This window comes from Coregonus clupeaformis, chromosome 9 (genome assembly GCF_020615455.1).
Source record: "Coregonus clupeaformis isolate EN_2021a chromosome 9, ASM2061545v1, whole genome shotgun sequence".
Classification (NCBI taxonomy): domain Eukaryota; kingdom Metazoa; phylum Chordata; class Actinopteri; order Salmoniformes; family Salmonidae; genus Coregonus; species Coregonus clupeaformis.
In genome coordinates, this window is record NC_059200.1 from 48,444,934 (window position 1) to 48,463,559 (window position 18,626).

General features: G+C 41.1%; 1 protein-coding gene across 2 annotated transcripts in view; it reads left to right on the plus strand.

Annotated features, from left to right (window-relative positions):
• LOC121574020 (SH3 and PX domain-containing protein 2B) overlaps nucleotides 1-18,626 on the plus strand; it is a 127,450-nt gene that overhangs the window by 75,411 nt on the left and 33,413 nt on the right. For both annotated transcript variants that reach the window (XM_041886531.2, XM_041886532.2), the window contains exons 4-5: nucleotides 2,464-2,540; nucleotides 17,869-17,960. In XM_041886531.2, the coding sequence (XP_041742465.2) occupies nucleotides 2,464-2,540; nucleotides 17,869-17,960 (169 nt within the window). The remainder of the gene's footprint in view (nucleotides 1-2,463; nucleotides 2,541-17,868; nucleotides 17,961-18,626) is intronic.

Sequence of the window (18,626 nt, forward strand, 5' to 3'; positions counted from 1 at the left end):
AAAGTGTGGCTATTTGAAGAACCTCATATAAAATATATTTTGATTTGTTTAACAACTTTTTGGTTACTACATGATTCCATATGTGTTATTTCATAGTGTTGATATCTTCACTATTATTCTACAATGTAGAAAATAGTACAAATAAAGAAAAACCCTTGAATGAGGTTTTCTAAAACTTTTGACTGGTAGTGTAGGCATTTTAACGTCATAGATTTAGCTGGTTGTAACTTGTGGAATAGACACCGGCTGGAATGCGGTTTTAACCAATCAGCATTCAGGATTAGACCCACCCGTTGTATAAAAGTAAAGTGAATCACCCATAAATCTAGATTTACTGTGTTTCTTAAGGAAGTATAGTATCAGCTGGCCCTCAAAAGATTATTGATAACGTTTCTGTGGTTAAATGTCCATGTAGCTTACATGTTATATACTGATTGTGAAGTTAACCAGTGTAGGCTTTCTAGAGAAAGTCTGTCGTGGAAATTACCCCCAGGGACACCTGAAGTCAAAATTAAATGAATAATTGTTTATTATCAGCAAGATGGAGAGGTTCCAACAAACTTAATGCACCATAGTACACATCGGTCGGGAGCTCTGCCGGGCAGTGCCTAATTTGTACATCGGGGAGGTCCCGGAACACATAGTGAGTGCAAGAAGGGGGTATCCGGGGGGCTCTGAGGTACCGGAATAGATTGAGAAAAAAAGTGTCAAACACAATGTGGCAGCGCAGCAGATAAGGTAAACAGCCAAGTAGCCTACTGTCTATGGTGGTGAAACGGACAGCACTCTCCAAGGTGCTGATTAATTCAAAGCATTTTAGACGTCACTGTAGTTTTCCCACATACTTCAGTATAGCTGCGGGGCTTACACAAGTCCGAATTTCTTATAGCCTAATTTTCTAGACATCCATGTACAGCAACATTTTTAGACAACACTGCAGAACACCCACCATATGCATATTCATATGCACACATACTCAGCTGTGGGGCTTACAAGACCCGAATTTCATATAATTTTCAAGACATCAAGGTAGCAGTAGAACAAATATCACAATATCGGAATATAACTTCAAATAAAATAAATCAATGTAGGGTACAGCAGAACACACATATAAGAATATATAGGCCTCCTGCCTATGTGATAATATGAAGCACATATTTAGATTACCTTCACAGTACCGAACAAGTTTGTAAAGGAAAAAAAGGTCCTACCTTAGTTTTCAAAACCTCCCACAATGACTCTCCCCATGTCAAGTCCCTTTAACTCCTGAGAGTCAATTTCTTGCTCAATGCCATGAGCGGGCCTGTGGCTGTGACGTTTAGTCTCCTTCTAAGGCTGTTCTGAAGACTCTGGCTGTAGTGTCTAGTTTTTCATTTTGAGTGTTAACTATAACCTGGGTGTCCACTTTAGCCTTGTCTACAAGTTTTGCTGCCACCAAATGCGCCTTGGTTCGGGCATGTTCAAAAACCTTTTTTCTGAGGGCTCTTTGTTTTTTGTTTTTTACTGTACATCCCACCCACTCGTTTGCTAGTTTAATCCCTCCAGTCGTTTCAAGACCCAAGCTCCCTACCTTTTTGCATGTTGTACAGCCCAACTTTTAATTCTACATGACAAGCCAGGGGTTATACGTTTGCTGGTTCTTGTACTGCAAATTGCACCTGCTCCGAGCACTTCGTTGGTGGATGCACTGCCCCCCTCCCCCCAGCTCCCTGTCTCCCTCTCCCGCTGAGTTGGGGGAGAAATAACGAGGAGGCAACTTGATTTAACGCTGATCGCTTTAATTAGAATGTCTACAGTGCAAACAGTGAAACAATTAAAAAATAATGCCGCGAGAGGTACCGGATCAGGGCAAATAGGTGCCGAAACAAACAAAGTCAAATCTGCGAGGTGTTAAGCACTGCTGCCAGGGCAGTCCCATTAGTTCTCGTTACACAAACAAGTTATATTTGCATGATTTACATTACTCATTATTCACCATTAACGTTTGGTTCCTGCATGTGACCGACCAATACCTCACAAGGCTTCTTCTCTCCAAGCTGAGACCTTGAAACTGAGATACCCCTTTCGGTTCTCAAATAAATGTTCTGGGCGTACTGCCAAATTGCTTATACTGATAGTGAGGATTCCTCCCAGGCATTATCAATCAGTCACTTGCATGAACCCAGTCGAATTGGTTATTAGAAAAGCACAAACATAACATTTTCCCTCACAAGTGAATACAGTATTCAGGAAAAACTGACTAGTGCAGTTATGGAGTATTTATAATGGTTTAAGTATGCTTGTATAATTGCTACTGTGAATCCACACCATTCAAATACTGAATTCTCATACAGTTTGAGCCTGTACTATACATAACGTGAGACCATGGTTGAGGACTAGGATAAGAGGGGAGGCTAGAGGGCTTGGTATCTTTGTAGGACATGTACAGTAGATCCTAAATACTGTTTTTCTTCTTCCTTCCAGGGAAGATCCTGTTCAGGAGAAGCCATATCAGGGATGTGGCCATGAAGCGCCTGAGGCCTATCAACGAGTACTGCAGGGTGAGTAGGCTCTGACTGAGACCACTGCTCAGCTGGTGGGGCAATTTAGGGGTAGACACAACAATATGACCTAAGCTTGAACCCCTAACAGGGGAAGAAGCCTGGAGAGGAACCTAAATCTCAGGTATTAGGACCTTAGCACTGTGATAGATAGAGCTTCAGACTAGAGCAAGGGGTTTGCATTCATGATCCTGCTCCCTGGTTTACCTCACTGATAGCATGGCAGTCAGAGTGAGACTGTTTTGGATTCCATACACCCTCCAGTTCTAATTCCCAGAGGCCAGTGTCACATCTAGTTCCACTGACCTGTTATAGCCATTCTCTGCTGTACTTCAGTTGATGTGTTTCTCTATACAAAGACGCAATGCACTAGCAATGTTGAAAACATGCATATCTTATATGTTTATCATTACCCACTGGGAAATACAGTGGGGGAAAAAAGTATTTAGTCAGCCACCAATTGTGCAAGTTCTCCCACTTAAAAATATGAGAGAGGCCTGTAATTTTCATCATAGGTACACGTCAACTATGACAGACAAAATGAGGAAAAGAAATCTAGAAAATCACATTGTAGGATTTTTTATGAATTTATTTGCAAATTATGGTGGAAAATAAGTATTTGGTCAATAACAAAAGTTTCTCAATACTTTGTTATATACCCTTTGTTGGCAATGACACAGGTCAAACGTTTTCTGTAAGTCTTCACAAGGTTTTCACACACTGTTGCTGGCCCATTCCTCCATGCAGATCTCCTCTAGAGCAGTGATGTTTTGGGGCTGTCGCTGGGCAACACAGACTTTCAACTCCCTCCAAAGATTTTCTATGGGGTTGAGATCTGGAGACTGGCTAGGCCACTCCAGGACCTTGAAATGCTTCTTACGAAGCCACTCCTTCGTTGCTCGGGCGGTGTGTTTGGGATCATTGTCATGCTGAAAGACCCAGCCACGTTTCATCTTCAATGCCCTTGCTGATGGAAGGAGGTTTTCACTCAAAATCTCACGATACATGGCCCCATTCATTCTTTCCTTTACACGGATCAGTCGTCCTGGTCCCTTTGCAGAAAAACAGCCCCAAAGCATGATGTTTCCACCCCCATGCTTCACAGTAGGTATGGTGTTCTTTGGATGCAACTCAGCATTCTTTGTCCTCCAAACACGACGGAGTTGAGTTTTTACCAAAAAGTTATATTTTGGTTTCATCTGACCATATGACATTCTCCCAATCCTCTTCTGGATCATCCAAATGCACTCTAGCAAACTTCAGACGGGCCTGGACATGTACTGGCTTAAGCAGGAGGACACGTCTGGCACTGCAGGATTTGAGTCCCTGGCGGCGTAGTGTGTTACTGATGGTAGGCTTTGTTACTTTGGTCCCAGCTCTCTGCAGGACATTCACTAGGTCCCCCCATGTGGTTCTGGGATTTTTGCTCACCGTTCTTGTGATCATTTTGACCCCACAGGGTGAGATCTTGCGTGGAGCCCCAGATCGAGGGAGATTATCAGTGGTCTTGTATATCTTCCATTTCCTAATAATTGCTCCCACAGTTGATTTCTTCAAACCAAGCTGCTTACCTATTGCAGATTCAGTCTTCCCAGCCTGGTGCAGGTCTACAATTTTGTTTCTGGTGTCCTTTGACAGCTCTTTGGTCTTGGCCATAGTGGAGTTTGGAGTGTGACTGTTTGAGGTTGTGGACAGGTGTATTTTATACTGATAACAAGTTCAAACAGGTGCCATTAATACAGGTAACGAGTGGAGGACAGAGGAGCCTCTTAAAGAAGAAGTTACAGGTCTGTGTGAGCCAGAAATCTTGCTTGTTTGTAGGTGACCAAATACTTATTTTCCACCATAATTTGCAAATAAATTCATTAAAAGTCCTACAATGTGATTTTCTGGAGAAAAAAAATCTCAATTTGTCTGTCATAGTTGACGTGTACCTATGATGAAAATTACAGGCCTCTCTCATCTTTTTAAGTGGGAGAACTAGCACAATTGGTGGCTGACTAAATACTTTTTTCCCCCACTGTATAAGATAACAAAATCAGTAATCCTCGAAAATATGATATTTCCGTCAGGAATTAGACATTGAGGAAACTGAAGGCAGTCTGGAACATGGCTGACAGAGAAAACAGTTCCATCTGGAAAACGAAGCAGCACAGTTGCAGAGTGTGTTTAGCTCTTTAGGGGAAAAGCAAGAAGATAAGTGGGGAATCCACCTCTGTGGCAGGCGGTAGTGGTGCTGTGGGATCTCTGTGCTATCTCTCCACCAGGGCAGAGGTTTGAGGAGCCCTGAGCTAGCCCCTGTCAGCAGAATCAACAGGCCCCCCCACTTGGCACACATTGGTTGAATCAGCATGGTTTCCACATCATATTAATGAAATTATGTTGAACCAACGTGGAATAGACGTTGAATTGACATCTGTGCCCAGTGGGCCGTGTTTACTAAACCAGAACTGCCTTTTTATGTTGCCTGGGGAATTTTTGCAAGGTGGTTCCATCTCAGTCATGCTCTTAACAAACAACATATTCTCTGGCATGTTTCCAGAGAACCTTTGTTTATGAAGCCATTGAGAGAGTACACATGTTTTGGGAGGGGAGGCCTAGGGGTCAGGATACCGCAGGGGGTCGTTTTGGGATATAGGAATTTAAGACGGGTGCAAGCAAAGCCAGGCGTCAGTCACAGCTTTAAGTACTTGAAAAACAGGGGGGAAACTAAGGTCCTAGAGTTGGTGTGTTGTGGTTGTGTTTAGGTTTATGTGAATAGTTTTAGACTAAGTTTGCACCACTTCTATGGGATTACATAGAAAGTCTGGTCTGCAGTCACATTTGTTGTTGTTGTGGGTTCCATAGAGAACTATGATATATTGATTTAGTAGCATCCTCAATACAAATGAACACAATAAAGACAAAGAAAAAGTTGAATACAACTCCTCTCCTCTTTGTCAGAGAGGGCTTAACAAAATCATCTGGTAATAGCTTTGAATAATTCAATGTCTAGATCTACAGCCACCTATATATATAGTATGATAGATAGTCTCTTTGTTAACTGTGTTGGTGGCTTGTCCTTAAAGGCCCAATGCAGATGTTTTCATCACAATATCAAATCATATCTGGATAACAATTAATTACCTTACTGTTATTATTTCCATCAAAAATGGTCAAAAAATAAACAAAAATAGCTTCATGGCAAAGAGCATTTTCTCAAGCAAAAATGTAGCTAGGACTGTCTGGGAGTGGTATGAGTGAGGGGCCTAATTGTACTAATCTAATGGGAGGAATATGTAACCTGAAAACTAGCTGTTATTGGCAGAGAGGTTTGAAACTCTCTTTGTTATTGGTCTGTTAACTTACAGTATACCGCCTGGTGATGTCGCCAGGCAGGCCAAAACTCCATCCCACTAAAACAGACTGACATTTCAGGCGGTCTTTTCAAACAGCTCTTACACTAAAACGGCATTATCATCATTTTCACAATTTCATAGTATTATTCCAACCTCATAGTGTGGAAATACATATAAATCACAGGAAAATATAGTTTTTGACTGTTCCCTCTACTTATACTTCACCCTCTCCTTCTCATAATGCTTCCTGTTAGTGGAGTGACAGGTGAACCATCCACTCCCCGACCAGTCAGCCCCCTCCCTGGATCTTTGAACCCATTGGTAGGGTTGCAAAGCTACCATTAATTTACCAAAATCTTCAGTGATTTTGGTCATTAACAGAAAATCTTTATTTATTTATTTATTTATTTATTCCTTTTTCTCCCCAATGTTGTGATATCCAGTTGGTAGTTACAGTCTTGTCCCATCGCTTCAACTCACGTACGAACTCGGGAGAGGCGAAGGTCGAGAGTCATGCGTCCTCCGAAACACGACCCTGCCAAGCTGCACTGCTTCTTGACACATTGCTCGCTTCACCCGGAAGCCAGCTGCACCAATGTGTCGGAGGAAACATCGTACAACTGGCGACCGTGTCAGCTTGCATGCACCCGGCCTGCCACAGGAGTCGCTAGAGCACGATGGGACAAGGACATCCCGGCCGGCCAAACCCTCCCCTAACCCGGATGACGTTTGGCCAATTGTGCGCCGACTAATGGGTCTCCCGGTCGCGGCCGGCTGGGACACAGCCCAGGATCGAACCCGGATCTGTAGTGACGCCTCAAGCACTGCGATGCAGTGCCTTAGACCGCTGCACCACTCGTGAGGCTGGCAATCTATTGTAGCTTTGGTAATTTATACTTGAATAACTTATTTTTTTAAATGAATATATAGTATTCATTCTTTATATCTGTGTCCATATTGTCCATTAGTTTATGGTAGATAGACCATATGGTTCAAGAGAAAATAACCTCATTAATTTCTTTAAAGCATCTAATCACCAATGGCATTATTTTCAATTAACTCTGCAACTCTTTCAACTATTGACTTTTTTCACAACTGCCACCAGTTTGAAGCCAAAATCTTTACAACAAATACAAATTGACATAGTAAAATAAATAAATGTGTGTAAAAAATAAAATATATGAAATATATTTCATGCTGAAACCCTCATATTAAACACCAATGGTATTCACTATGTTCATAGTTTATATTTAGGATACGTTTTTACAGCTTTGTCATTCTATTATTCATTTTAAAATCATCTTATTTAATTATTTAATATATTTTACATGTGAAAAAGCCACACAGACACCTGTAATAATCTGAAGTACCCAAATGGGCCACTAGATATCTTGTGATAGATTACATAAAATCCTTGAAAGATACCAAAATTCTGCTAGTTTACTGGTAAACTTTGAAAGTTTCCAGTACCCCGTCTTTGCAACCCTACCCCTGGGTGAGGGGCTTTGATGGGGGAAGGGGGGGTCGGATCAAAGGTCTGTGGTTCTGTCCAGTCTTGCTGGCTGGTTTGGACGGAGGGGGGTGGGGGGGACTCTCCCCTCTGTCTTGGCCCTGGTCAGGCTGACGGAGTGAAAAGTGGAAGGTGTTTACTTTATATACTGAACAAAAATATAAACACAACATGTAAAGTGTTGGGCCCATGTTTCATGAGCTGAAATAAAAGATCCCAGAAATATTCCAAACCGCAAAAAGCTTATTTCTCTCAAATTTTGTGCACAAATTTGTTTACATCCCTGTTAGTGAGCATTTCTTCTTATCCAGGATAATCCACCCACCTGACAGGTGTGGCATATCAAGAAGCTGATTAAACAACATGACCATTACACAGGTGCACCTGGTGCTGGGGGCAATAAAAGGCCACTCTAGAATGTGCAATTTAGTCACAGAACACAATGCCACAGATGTCTCAAGTTTTGAGGGAGTGTGCAATTGACATGCTGACTGCAGGAATGTCCACCAGAGCTGTTGCCAGAGCATTGAATGTTTATTTCTCTACCATAAATGTCATTTTAGAGAATTTGGCAGTACGTCCAACCAGTCTCACAACCGCAGATCATGTGTAACCACGCCATCGCAGGACCACCACATCTGGCTTCTTCACCTGCGGGATCGTCTGAGACCAGTTACCCGGACAGCTGATGAAACTGTGGGTTTGCACAACCGAATATTTTTGCACAAACTGTCAGAAACCGTCTCAGGGAAGCTCACCTGCGTGCTCGTCGTCCTCACCAGGGTCTTGACCTGACTGCAGTTCAGCGTCGTAACTGACTTCAGGGGGCAAAAGCTCACCTTCGATGGCCACTGGCATGCTGAAGTGTGCTCTTCACAAATTAATTCTGTGTACAACTGTACTGGGCAGATGGCAGATAAAAGTACTTGTTACATTTTGAATGCTTAGCAGGACAGGAAAATGGTCCAATTCATGCACTTATCAAGAGAACATCCCTGGTCATCCCTTCTACCTGATCTGGCGGATTCACTAAACACAAATGCTTCGTTTGTAAATTATGTCTGAGTGTTGGAGTGTGCCTCTGGCTATCCATAAATTAAAAAACAAGAAAATCGTGCCGTCTGGTTTGCTTAATATAAGGAATTTGAAATGATTTATACTTTATACTTTATACTTTTGATACTTAAGTACATTTTATCAATTACATTTACTTTTGATACTTAAGTATATTTAAAACCAAATACTTTTAGACTTTTACTCAAGTAGTATTTTACTGGGTGACATTCACTTTTACTTTAGTAATTTTTACTTTTACTCAAGTATGACAATTGGGTAGCAGGGATGACCAGGGATGTTCTCTTGATAAGTGCGTGAATTGGACCATTTTCATGTCCTGCTAAGCATTCAAAATGTAACAAGTACTTTTGCGTGTCAGGAAAAATGTATGGAGTAAAAAGTACATTATTTTCTTTAGGAATGTTGGGAAGTAAAAGTAAAAGTTGTCAAAAATAAAAATAGTAAAGTAAAGTACAGATACCAAAAAATAAATACTTAAGTATTTGGTCTTTTACCAAATAGTGCTATCTTCTGTATACCACCCCTACCTTGTCACAACACAACGGATTGGCTCAAACGAATTAAGAAGGAAATAAATTCCTCAAATTAACTTTTAACAAGGCACACCTGTTAATTGAAATGCATTCCAGGTGACTACATCATGAAGCTGGTTGAGAGAATGCCAAGAGTGTGCAAAGCTGTCATCAAGGCAAAGGGTGGCTGCTTTGAAGAATCTAAAATCTAAAATATATTTTGATTTGTTTAACACTTTTTTTGTTACTACATGATTCCATATGTGTTATTTCATAGTTTTGATGGCTTCACTATTATTCTACAATGTGTGAAAAAGCCACACAGACACCTGTAATAATCTGAAGTACCCAAATGGGCCACTAGATATCTTGTGATAGATTACATAAAATCCTTGAAAGATACCAAAATTCTGCTAGTTTACTGGTAAACTTTGAAAGTTTCCAGTACCCCGTCTTTGCAACCCTACCCCTGGGTGAGGGGCTTTGATGGGGGAAGGGGGGGTCGGATCAAAGGTCTGTGGTTCTGTCCAGTCTTGCTGGCTGGTTTGGACGGAGGGGGGTGGGGGGGACTCTCCCCTCTGTCTTGGCCCTGGTCAGGCTGACGGAGTGAAAAGTGGAAGGTGTTTACTTTATATACTGAACAAAAATATAAACACAACATGTAAAGTGTTGGGCCCATGTTTCATGAGCTGAAATAAAAGATCCCAGAAATATTCCAAACCGCAAAAAGCTTATTTCTCTCAAATTTTGTGCACAAATTTGTTTACATCCCTGTTAGTGAGCATTTCTTCTTATCCAGGATAATCCACCCACCTGACAGGTGTGGCATATCAAGAAGCTGATTAAACAACATGACCATTACACAGGTGCACCTGGTGCTGGGGGCAATAAAAGGCCACTCTAGAATGTGCAATTTAGTCACAGAACACAATGCCACAGATGTCTCAAGTTTTGAGGGAGTGTGCAATTGACATGCTGACTGCAGGAATGTCCACCAGAGCTGTTGCCAGAGCATTGAATGTTTATTTCTCTACCATAAATGTCATTTTAGAGAATTTGGCAGTACGTCCAACCAGTCTCACAACCGCAGATCATGTGTAACCACGCCATCGCAGGACCACCACATCTGGCTTCTTCACCTGCGGGATCGTCTGAGACCAGTTACCCGGACAGCTGATGAAACTGTGGGTTTGCACAACCGAATATTTTTTGCACAAACTGTCAGAAACCGTCTCAGGGAAGCTCACCTGCGTGCTCGTCGTCCTCACCAGGGTCTTGACCTGACTGCAGTTCAGCGTCGTAACTGACTTCAGGGGGCAAAAGCTCACCTTCGATGGCCACTGGCATGCTGAAGTGTGCTCTTCACAAATTAATTCTGTGTACAACTGTACTGGGCAGATGGCAGATAAAAGTACTTGTTACATTTTGAATGCTTAGCAGGACAGGAAAATGGTCCAATTCATGCACTTATCAAGAGAACATCCCTGGTCATCCCTTCTACCTGATCTGGCGGATTCACTAAACACAAATGCTTCGTTTGTAAATTATGTCTGAGTGTTGGAGTGTGCCTCTGGCTATCCATAAATTAAAAAACAAGAAAATCGTGCCGTCTGGTTTGCTTAATATAAGGAATTTGAAATGATTTATACTTTATACTTTATACTTTTGATACTTAAGTACATTTTATCAATTACATTTACTTTTGATACTTAAGTATATTTAAAACCAAATACTTTTAGACTTTTACTCAAGTAGTATTTTACTGGGTGACATTCACTTTTACTTTAGTAATTTTTACTTTTACTCAAGTATGACAATTGGGTAGCAGGGATGACCAGGGATGTTCTCTTGATAAGTGCGTGAATTGGACCATTTTCATGTCCTGCTAAGCATTCAAAATGTAACAAGTACTTTTGCGTGTCAGGAAAAATGTATGGAGTAAAAAGTACATTATTTTCTTTAGGAATGTTGGGAAGTAAAAGTAAAAGTTGTCAAAAATAAAAATAGTAAAGTAAAGTACAGATACCAAAAAATAAATACTTAAGTATTTGGTCTTTTACCAAATAGTGCTATCTTCTGTATACCACCCCTACCTTGTCACAACACAACGGATTGGCTCAAACGAATTAAGAAGGAAATAAATTCCTCAAATTAACTTTTAACAAGGCACACCTGTTAATGGAAATGCATTCCAGGTGACTACATCATGAAGCTGGTTGAGAGAATGCCAAGAGTGTGCAAAGCTGTCATCAAGGCAAAGGGTGGCTGCTTTGAAGAATCTAAAATCTAAAATATATTTTGATTTGTTTAACACTTTTTTTGTTACTACATGATTCCATATGTGTTATTTCATAGTTTTGATGGCTTCACTATTATTCTACAATGTAGACAATAGTTAAAATAAAGAAAAACCCTTGACTGAGTAGTTGTGTCCAAACTTTTGACTGGTACAGTACATGTAATGTACAGTTGAAGTCGGAAGTTTACATACACCTTAGCCAAATACATTTAAACTCAGTTTTTCACAATTCCTGACATTTAATCCTAGTAAAAATTCCCTGTTTTAGGTCAGTTAGGATCACCACTTTATTTTAAGAATGTGAAATTTCAGAATAATAGTAGAGAGAATGATTTATTTCAGCTTTTATTTCTTTCATCACAGTGGATCAGAAGTTTACATACACTCAATTAGTATTTAGTAGCATTGCCTTTAAATTGTTTAACTTGAGTCAAACTTTTTGGGTAGCCTTCCACAAGCTTCCCACAGTAAGTTGGGTGAATTTTGGCCCATTCCTCCTGACAGAGCTGGTGTAACTGAGTCAGGTTTGTAGGCCTCCTTGCTCGCACACACTTTTTCAGTTCTGCCCACAAATGTTCTATAGGATTGAGGTCAGGGCCTTGTGATGGCCACTCCAATACCTTGACTTTGTTGACCTTAAGCCATTTTGGCACAACTTTGGAACTATGCTTGGGGTCATTGTCCATTTGGAAGACCCATTTGCGACCAAGCTTTAACTTCCTGACTGATGTCTTGAGATGTGGCTTCAATATATCCACATAATTTTCCTTCCTCATGATGCCATCTATTTTGTGAAGTGCACCAGTCCCTCCTGCAGCAAAGCACCCCCATAGCATGATGCTGCCACCCCGTGCTTCACAGTTGGGATGGTGTTCTTCGGCTTGCAAGCGCCCCGTTTTTCCTCCAAACATAACAATGGTCATTATGGGCAAACAGTTCAATTTTTGTTTAATCAGACCAGAGGACATTTCTCCAAAGAGTACGATCTTTGTCCCCATGTGCAGTTGCAAACCGTAGTCTGGCTTTTCTATGGCGGTTTTGGAGCAGTGGCTTCTTCCTTGCTAAGTGGCCTTTCAGGTTATGTCGATATAGGACTAGTTTTACTGTGGATATAGATACTTTTGTACCTGTTTCCTCCGCATCTTCACAAGGTCCTTTGCTGTTGTTCTGGAATTGATTTGCACTTTTCGCACCAAAGTACGTTCATCTCTAGGAGACAGAACGCGTCCCCTTCCTGAGCGGAATGACGGCTGCGTGGTCCCATGGTGTTTATACTTGCGTACTATTGTTTGTACAGATGAACGTGGTACCTTCAGGCGTTTGGAAATTGCTCCCAAGGATGAACCAGACTTGTGGAGGTCTACAATTTCTTTTCCGAAGTCTTGGCTGATTTCTTTTGATTTTCCCATGATGTCAAGCAAAGAGGCACTGAGTTTGAAGGGAGGCCTTGAAATATATCCACAGGTGCACCTCCAATTGACTCATATTATGTACTATCAGAAGCTTCTAAAGCCATGACATAATTTTCTGGAATTTTCCAAGCTGTTTAAAGGCACAGTCAATTTAGTGTTGTAATCTCCTGACCCACTGGAATTGTGATACAGTGAATTATAAGTGAAATAATCTGTCTGTAAACAATTGTTGGAAAAATTACTTGTGTCATGCACAAAGTAGATGTCCTAACCGACTTGCCAAAACTATAGTTTGTTAACAAGAAATTTGTGGAGTGGATGAAAAACGAGTTTTAATGACTCCAACCTAAGTGTATGTAAACTTTCGACTTCAACTGTATGTGTGTTCTTTCTCCGCCTTCACAGTTTTCTGTCTGACTTACACACATGCACACACCGCCAATCACACACACACACACACACACACACACACTTACGCGCACACACACAATTAGGTTAATGCTGCCTGCTGTAAAGAGCACCTATAAAGTGAATTTGCTCTAATGTGCCTTCCGGCTTCCAGTCTCTGGGGAGAATACTAATGACCTGCCAGGTCACAGGCAGAGTGAAGGGGGGAGAAAATCAGGGGGAGTATGGTCTTGCTAACCCCAGACACAGTGCACCAGGTTCAGTCAGCAGGACCAGGGGATGGGAGGCTCCTCTGGAGGTCAACACTTAAAACATTTTATTAGCTGACTCTAGAGAATCATTTCTGCAAAAAATTAGATTTTTCTCCCATAAAAAGGCATTTTAATCTTTGTAATTGGACGCTGGACATTCACACACGTACGTATGCACGCACGCATGCATACACATGCACAAACACACCCTCTTACCCAGACGCTAATGGAGAACAGGGTTTCAGCTAAGCCTATGGCAATCCTCCCACACTTTTAGCATGAGCAGTCTGTTGGCACGGCTTCACATACGATGAGTCCAACAGGGCAAGGTGCCACACTGGACAAGGGCACCCTGAACTCTGGCTGGCTGGCGCGTGTTTTATGCCCATCAGGTCTGATATCATAATTCAGGCGGTGGGGGAGCGAGAGAGAGAGCTGTCCCTCTCTGGGTGGACAGTACTGAGGCACTTAGCCTTATTAAATGCAGACGTACGCTGGCTCTGAGGCTGAGATGGATAGCCTTGAGAAATGCCTCATGGCAGCGAGGAGTGTGCTGCATACTTGCCTCTCTGCACACAGTAATAGTAATGGCTTTGTTCTTGGAGAGACCTGCCAGCTGGTTCTAAGCATTGGATCAGTTGGATCACTGAGGTGCTGAGGGCTTTGAGGCTGAGAAAGAGAGAGAGATCTCTCAGGCCAGTTAACCTTTCATCTCCTGAGGAATGGCCCTGTTGGCCCTGTCAGCCTGCATCTCTCCCCCCACCGCTAGATTATCCACAGAGCCCTGGTCAGAATCACAGCCCTGCCGGCCCCCACAGGAAGAAAGAATCAATGATGTTAGATTAGAAACAGGAAATCGAATAGAGTGGACTAGGCTCCATTTAGGTACAGTAGATACTTTTTAAAAATGTTGGTGTAGTTGGGTAGTAATGTATGCTGTTTTGCCTACACAAGGGGACATGGTATGTGAATGTAGCACCGGTACTATATATTTTCTGTATTATTATTTGTCATATATTAGTTCCCCTGGCAAACAGGCTAGATATTTCCTAGTAAACACCAGTACTCCCAATACCACTTCCACTGGTATATATACAATAGCAGCATTTGAGTTTATTTCCAAAATGCTATATCCACAAATGTTTCACATAGAAATGATTGCTTATGAGTACCTTCATGTGTGTGTAAAATATTACTGTTCTCAGATGTTGAATGAATAGATTTGAGATGTATATGAAAATTAGGTTTTTTTGCAAAATGCTGTATATCCATTGTTTAGCTGGAATGGAATGTTCGTATCCTGTATATTTGACTGTGATATGTGGTTGTGTCACCTGGCTATCTTAAGATGAATGCACTTACTGTAAGTCACCCTGGATAAGAGCATCTGCTAAATGTCAAATGTAAATGATTTAAATACAGATATCATATTACTACTATATTGAATTATATATATATTGAATTATATATATATATTGAATTATATATATATATATATATATATACATACATACAGCTGCGGAAAAAAATAAGAGACCACTGCAAAATTATCAGTTTCTCTGGTTTTACTATTTATAGGTATGTGTTTGGGTAAAAATAACATTTTTGTTTTATTCTATAAACTACTGACAACATTTCTCCCAAATTCCAAATACAAATATTGTCATTTAGAGCTTTTATTTGCAGAAAATGACAACTGGTCAAAATAACAAAAAAGATGCAGTGTTGTCAAACCTCGAATAATGCAAAGAAAATAAGTTAATGTTCATTTTTAAACAACACAATAGTAATGTTTTAACTTAGGAAGAGTTCAGAAATCAATATTTGGTGGAATAACCCTGATTTTCAATCACAGCTTTCATGCGTCTTGGCATGCTCTCCACCAGTCTTTCACATTGATGTTGGGTGACTTTACGCCACTCCTGGCGCAAAAATTCAAGCAGCTCGGCTTTGTTTGATGGCATGTGACCATCCATCTTCCTCTTGATCACATTCCAGAAGTTTTCAATGGGGTTCAGGTCTGGAGATTGGGCTGGCCATGACAGGTTCTTGATCTGGTGGTCCTCCATCCACACCTTGATTGACCTGGCTGTGTGGCATGGCGCATTGTCCTGCTGGAAAAACCAATCCTCAGAATTGGGGAACAATGTCAGAGCAAAAGGAAGCACGTTTTCTTCCAGGACAAACTTGTACGTGGCTTGATTCATGCGTCCTTCACAAAGACAAATCTGCCCGATTCCAGCCTTGCTGAAGCACCCCCAGATCATCACCGATCCTCCACCAAATTTCACAGTGGGTGCGAGACACTGTGGCTTGTAGGCCTCTCCAGGTCGCCGTCTAACCATTTGACAACCAGGTGTTGGGCAAAGCTGAAAATTGGACTCATCAGAGAAGATGACCTTACTCCAGTCCTCTACAGTCCAATCCTTATGGTCTTTTGCAAACCTCAGCCTGGCTCTTCCTTGCTTCTCATTGATGAAGGGCTTTTTTCTAGCTTTGCACGACTTCAGCCCTGCCCCTAGGAGCCTGTTTCGAACTGTCCTCACCGTGCACTTCACCCCAGCTGCCGTTTGCCATTCTTTTTGTAGGTCACTTGATGTCATCCTACGGTTGTTGAGTGACATTCGAATGAGTTGGCGGTTATCCCGGACAGTAGAGAGTAGTTTTCGCCCTCTGCCGGTCTGTAGCTTTGTTGTCTCCAATGTCTGCTGCTTGACCGCCGTCTTTGAAATTTTAAGGATGGAAGCAACCTGACGCTCACTGTATCCCTCTGCCAGTAAAGCCAGAATTGAACCCTTCTTTTCCTCACTCAAAACTTTCCTTTTCAACTCTTTTGGCATAGTCAATAGTTATTTTTTTATTAATATTACTTTTGAGGTACTATTAGCACTGTTTTTGCCATCCAGCTGGTCCTATTGCAAGAGGATAGTGATGACCACAGCAGTAGTCTTTATACTTTTCCTCGTTAAATAAGATTTGGTTCATGTGATCACCTAATCAGTACCTAATTCAGTAGAATGAGGTGTGCCTGTGTTGGAATTCAACAGACACTGGAATGGAATGGCTGTCATACATGTAGAGATGCTGATTTAAGAAAAATGTGCAGTGGTCTCTTAATTCTTTCCACAGCTGTATATATATATATATATATATATATATATATATATACTACCATTCAAAAGTTTGGACACACCTACTCATTCAAGGGTTTTTCTTTATTTTTACTATCTTTTAAATTGTAGAATAATAGTGAAGACATCAAAACTATGAAATAACACATATGGAATCATGTAGTAATCAAAAAAGTGTTAAACAAATCAAAATATATTTTAGATTTAGATTCTTCAAATAGCCACCCTTTGCCTTGATGACAGCTTTGCACACTCTTGGCATTCTCTCAACCAGCTTCATGAGGTAGTCACCTGGAATGCATTTAAATTAACAGGTGTGCCTTCTTAAAAGTTAATTTGTGGTACGCCACCCCATCTGGTTTGGGCTTAGTGGGACTATCATTTATTTTTCAACAGGACAATGACCCAACACACTTCCAGGCTGTGTAAGGGCTATTTGACCAAGAAGGAGAGTGATGGAGTGTTGCATCAGATGACCTGGCCTCCACAATCCCCCGACCTCAACCAAATTGAGATGGTTTGGGATGAGTCGGATGGCAGAGTGAAGGAAAAGCAGTCAACGAGTGCTCAGCATATGTGGGAACTCCTTCAAGACTGTTAGAAAAGCATTCCTCATGAAGCTAGTTGAGAGAATGCCAAGGGTGTGCAATGCTGTCATCAAGGCAAAGGGTGGCTATTTGAAGAATCTCAAATATAAAATAGATTTTGATTTGTTAAACACTTTTCTGGTTACTACATGATTCCATATGTGTTATTTCATAGTTTTTATGTCTTCACTATTATTCTGCAATGTAGAAAATAGTAAAAATAAAGAAAAACCCTTGAATGACTAGGCGTGTCCAAACTTTTGACTGATACTGTATATATAATAATCTGCCATTTAGCAGACGCTTTTATCCAAAGCGACTTACAGTCATGCGTGCATAATTATTTTTTTGTGTATGGGTGGTCCCGGGGATCGAACCCACTACCTTAGCGTTACAAGCGCCGTGCTCTACCAGCCTAGCTACAGCTGTATCATTTGTACAGTTCTTTATAAAAAATGTAGTTATGTTATTTGTTTCATTTCACTGTGTAAAACCTAGCAGTACTACTTATTTCTCTGAGAGTGAGGTGGATATATAGCATTTAGCAAAAAAACATGTACATGAAATAAAACCATGAAGTGATAGATTTTAAAGAAATACATGTCTGTCATTGAACAACTACATGCCATGATTAGATTGTGAAAAAAACACATAAAACTCTTTCTTAATTTCTTTAAACAATAAAAGCAAATTTACCAACAATTCAGAAAATTGATATACTGTATAGCGTTTTGGAATGAAACTTCATTTGGTTCTGATTGATTAACATTCTAACCTTCCTGTGTTTCTGTCTTTATGTGCAGGCTCTGATTCAGCTGCCCGTGTACATATCCCAGTGTGAGGAGGTTCGTATGTTCTTTGAGACCCGTCCTGAAGACCTCAACCCACCCAAAGAGTAAGCTACACATCACACCATTCGTCACCTTCTTGTCAAAGGAACACACTCAGTCACACAGTCTGACAAGCAGCACAAATGCATATAAGTTCTACTGTATGCACATCACAACATTCACACTGGTACTGGGCCAACAACAAACACTATAAAGAAAGAAAGAGGAGCATAATGCTGTGTAGGCTTTGCTTCATGAAGTAGCAGAAATGACCTCCTCCTGACCACCATGTCATGTTGAAACAAGCCAATCCATCAGTAATAGGTTATAATAGAGTGTAATGACTATGATGTCATGCTCCCTCTGGTATTGCTGTGGTGGATGAGAGACCGTTTGGTTTGCCCTGATTGGGAGCTACATAACATGTAGCCTATGGGAGCAGTGTATGAGAGAACTGCTGAGGCGGCATGAGCTCTTGTAAATCTCACTCAACACATTAGTGTCATAGTCGGCCTGACAGTTACAACGTGCCAACACTAAGTCATAAAGTCACCACGCCATTTCCCCCATCACGTATGTGTTGTTGTTGAGCTACCAGACGCCTGGAGGGCATGAGGGGTTACTAGTGGTTACAGGTGACTGCTTTCAGAGAGACCATAATATTAAGTTGGGGTCAGACCCTCAAAATGAAAATAAATACATTAAAAACAGCTGTCAACCAAAGTGTTTGA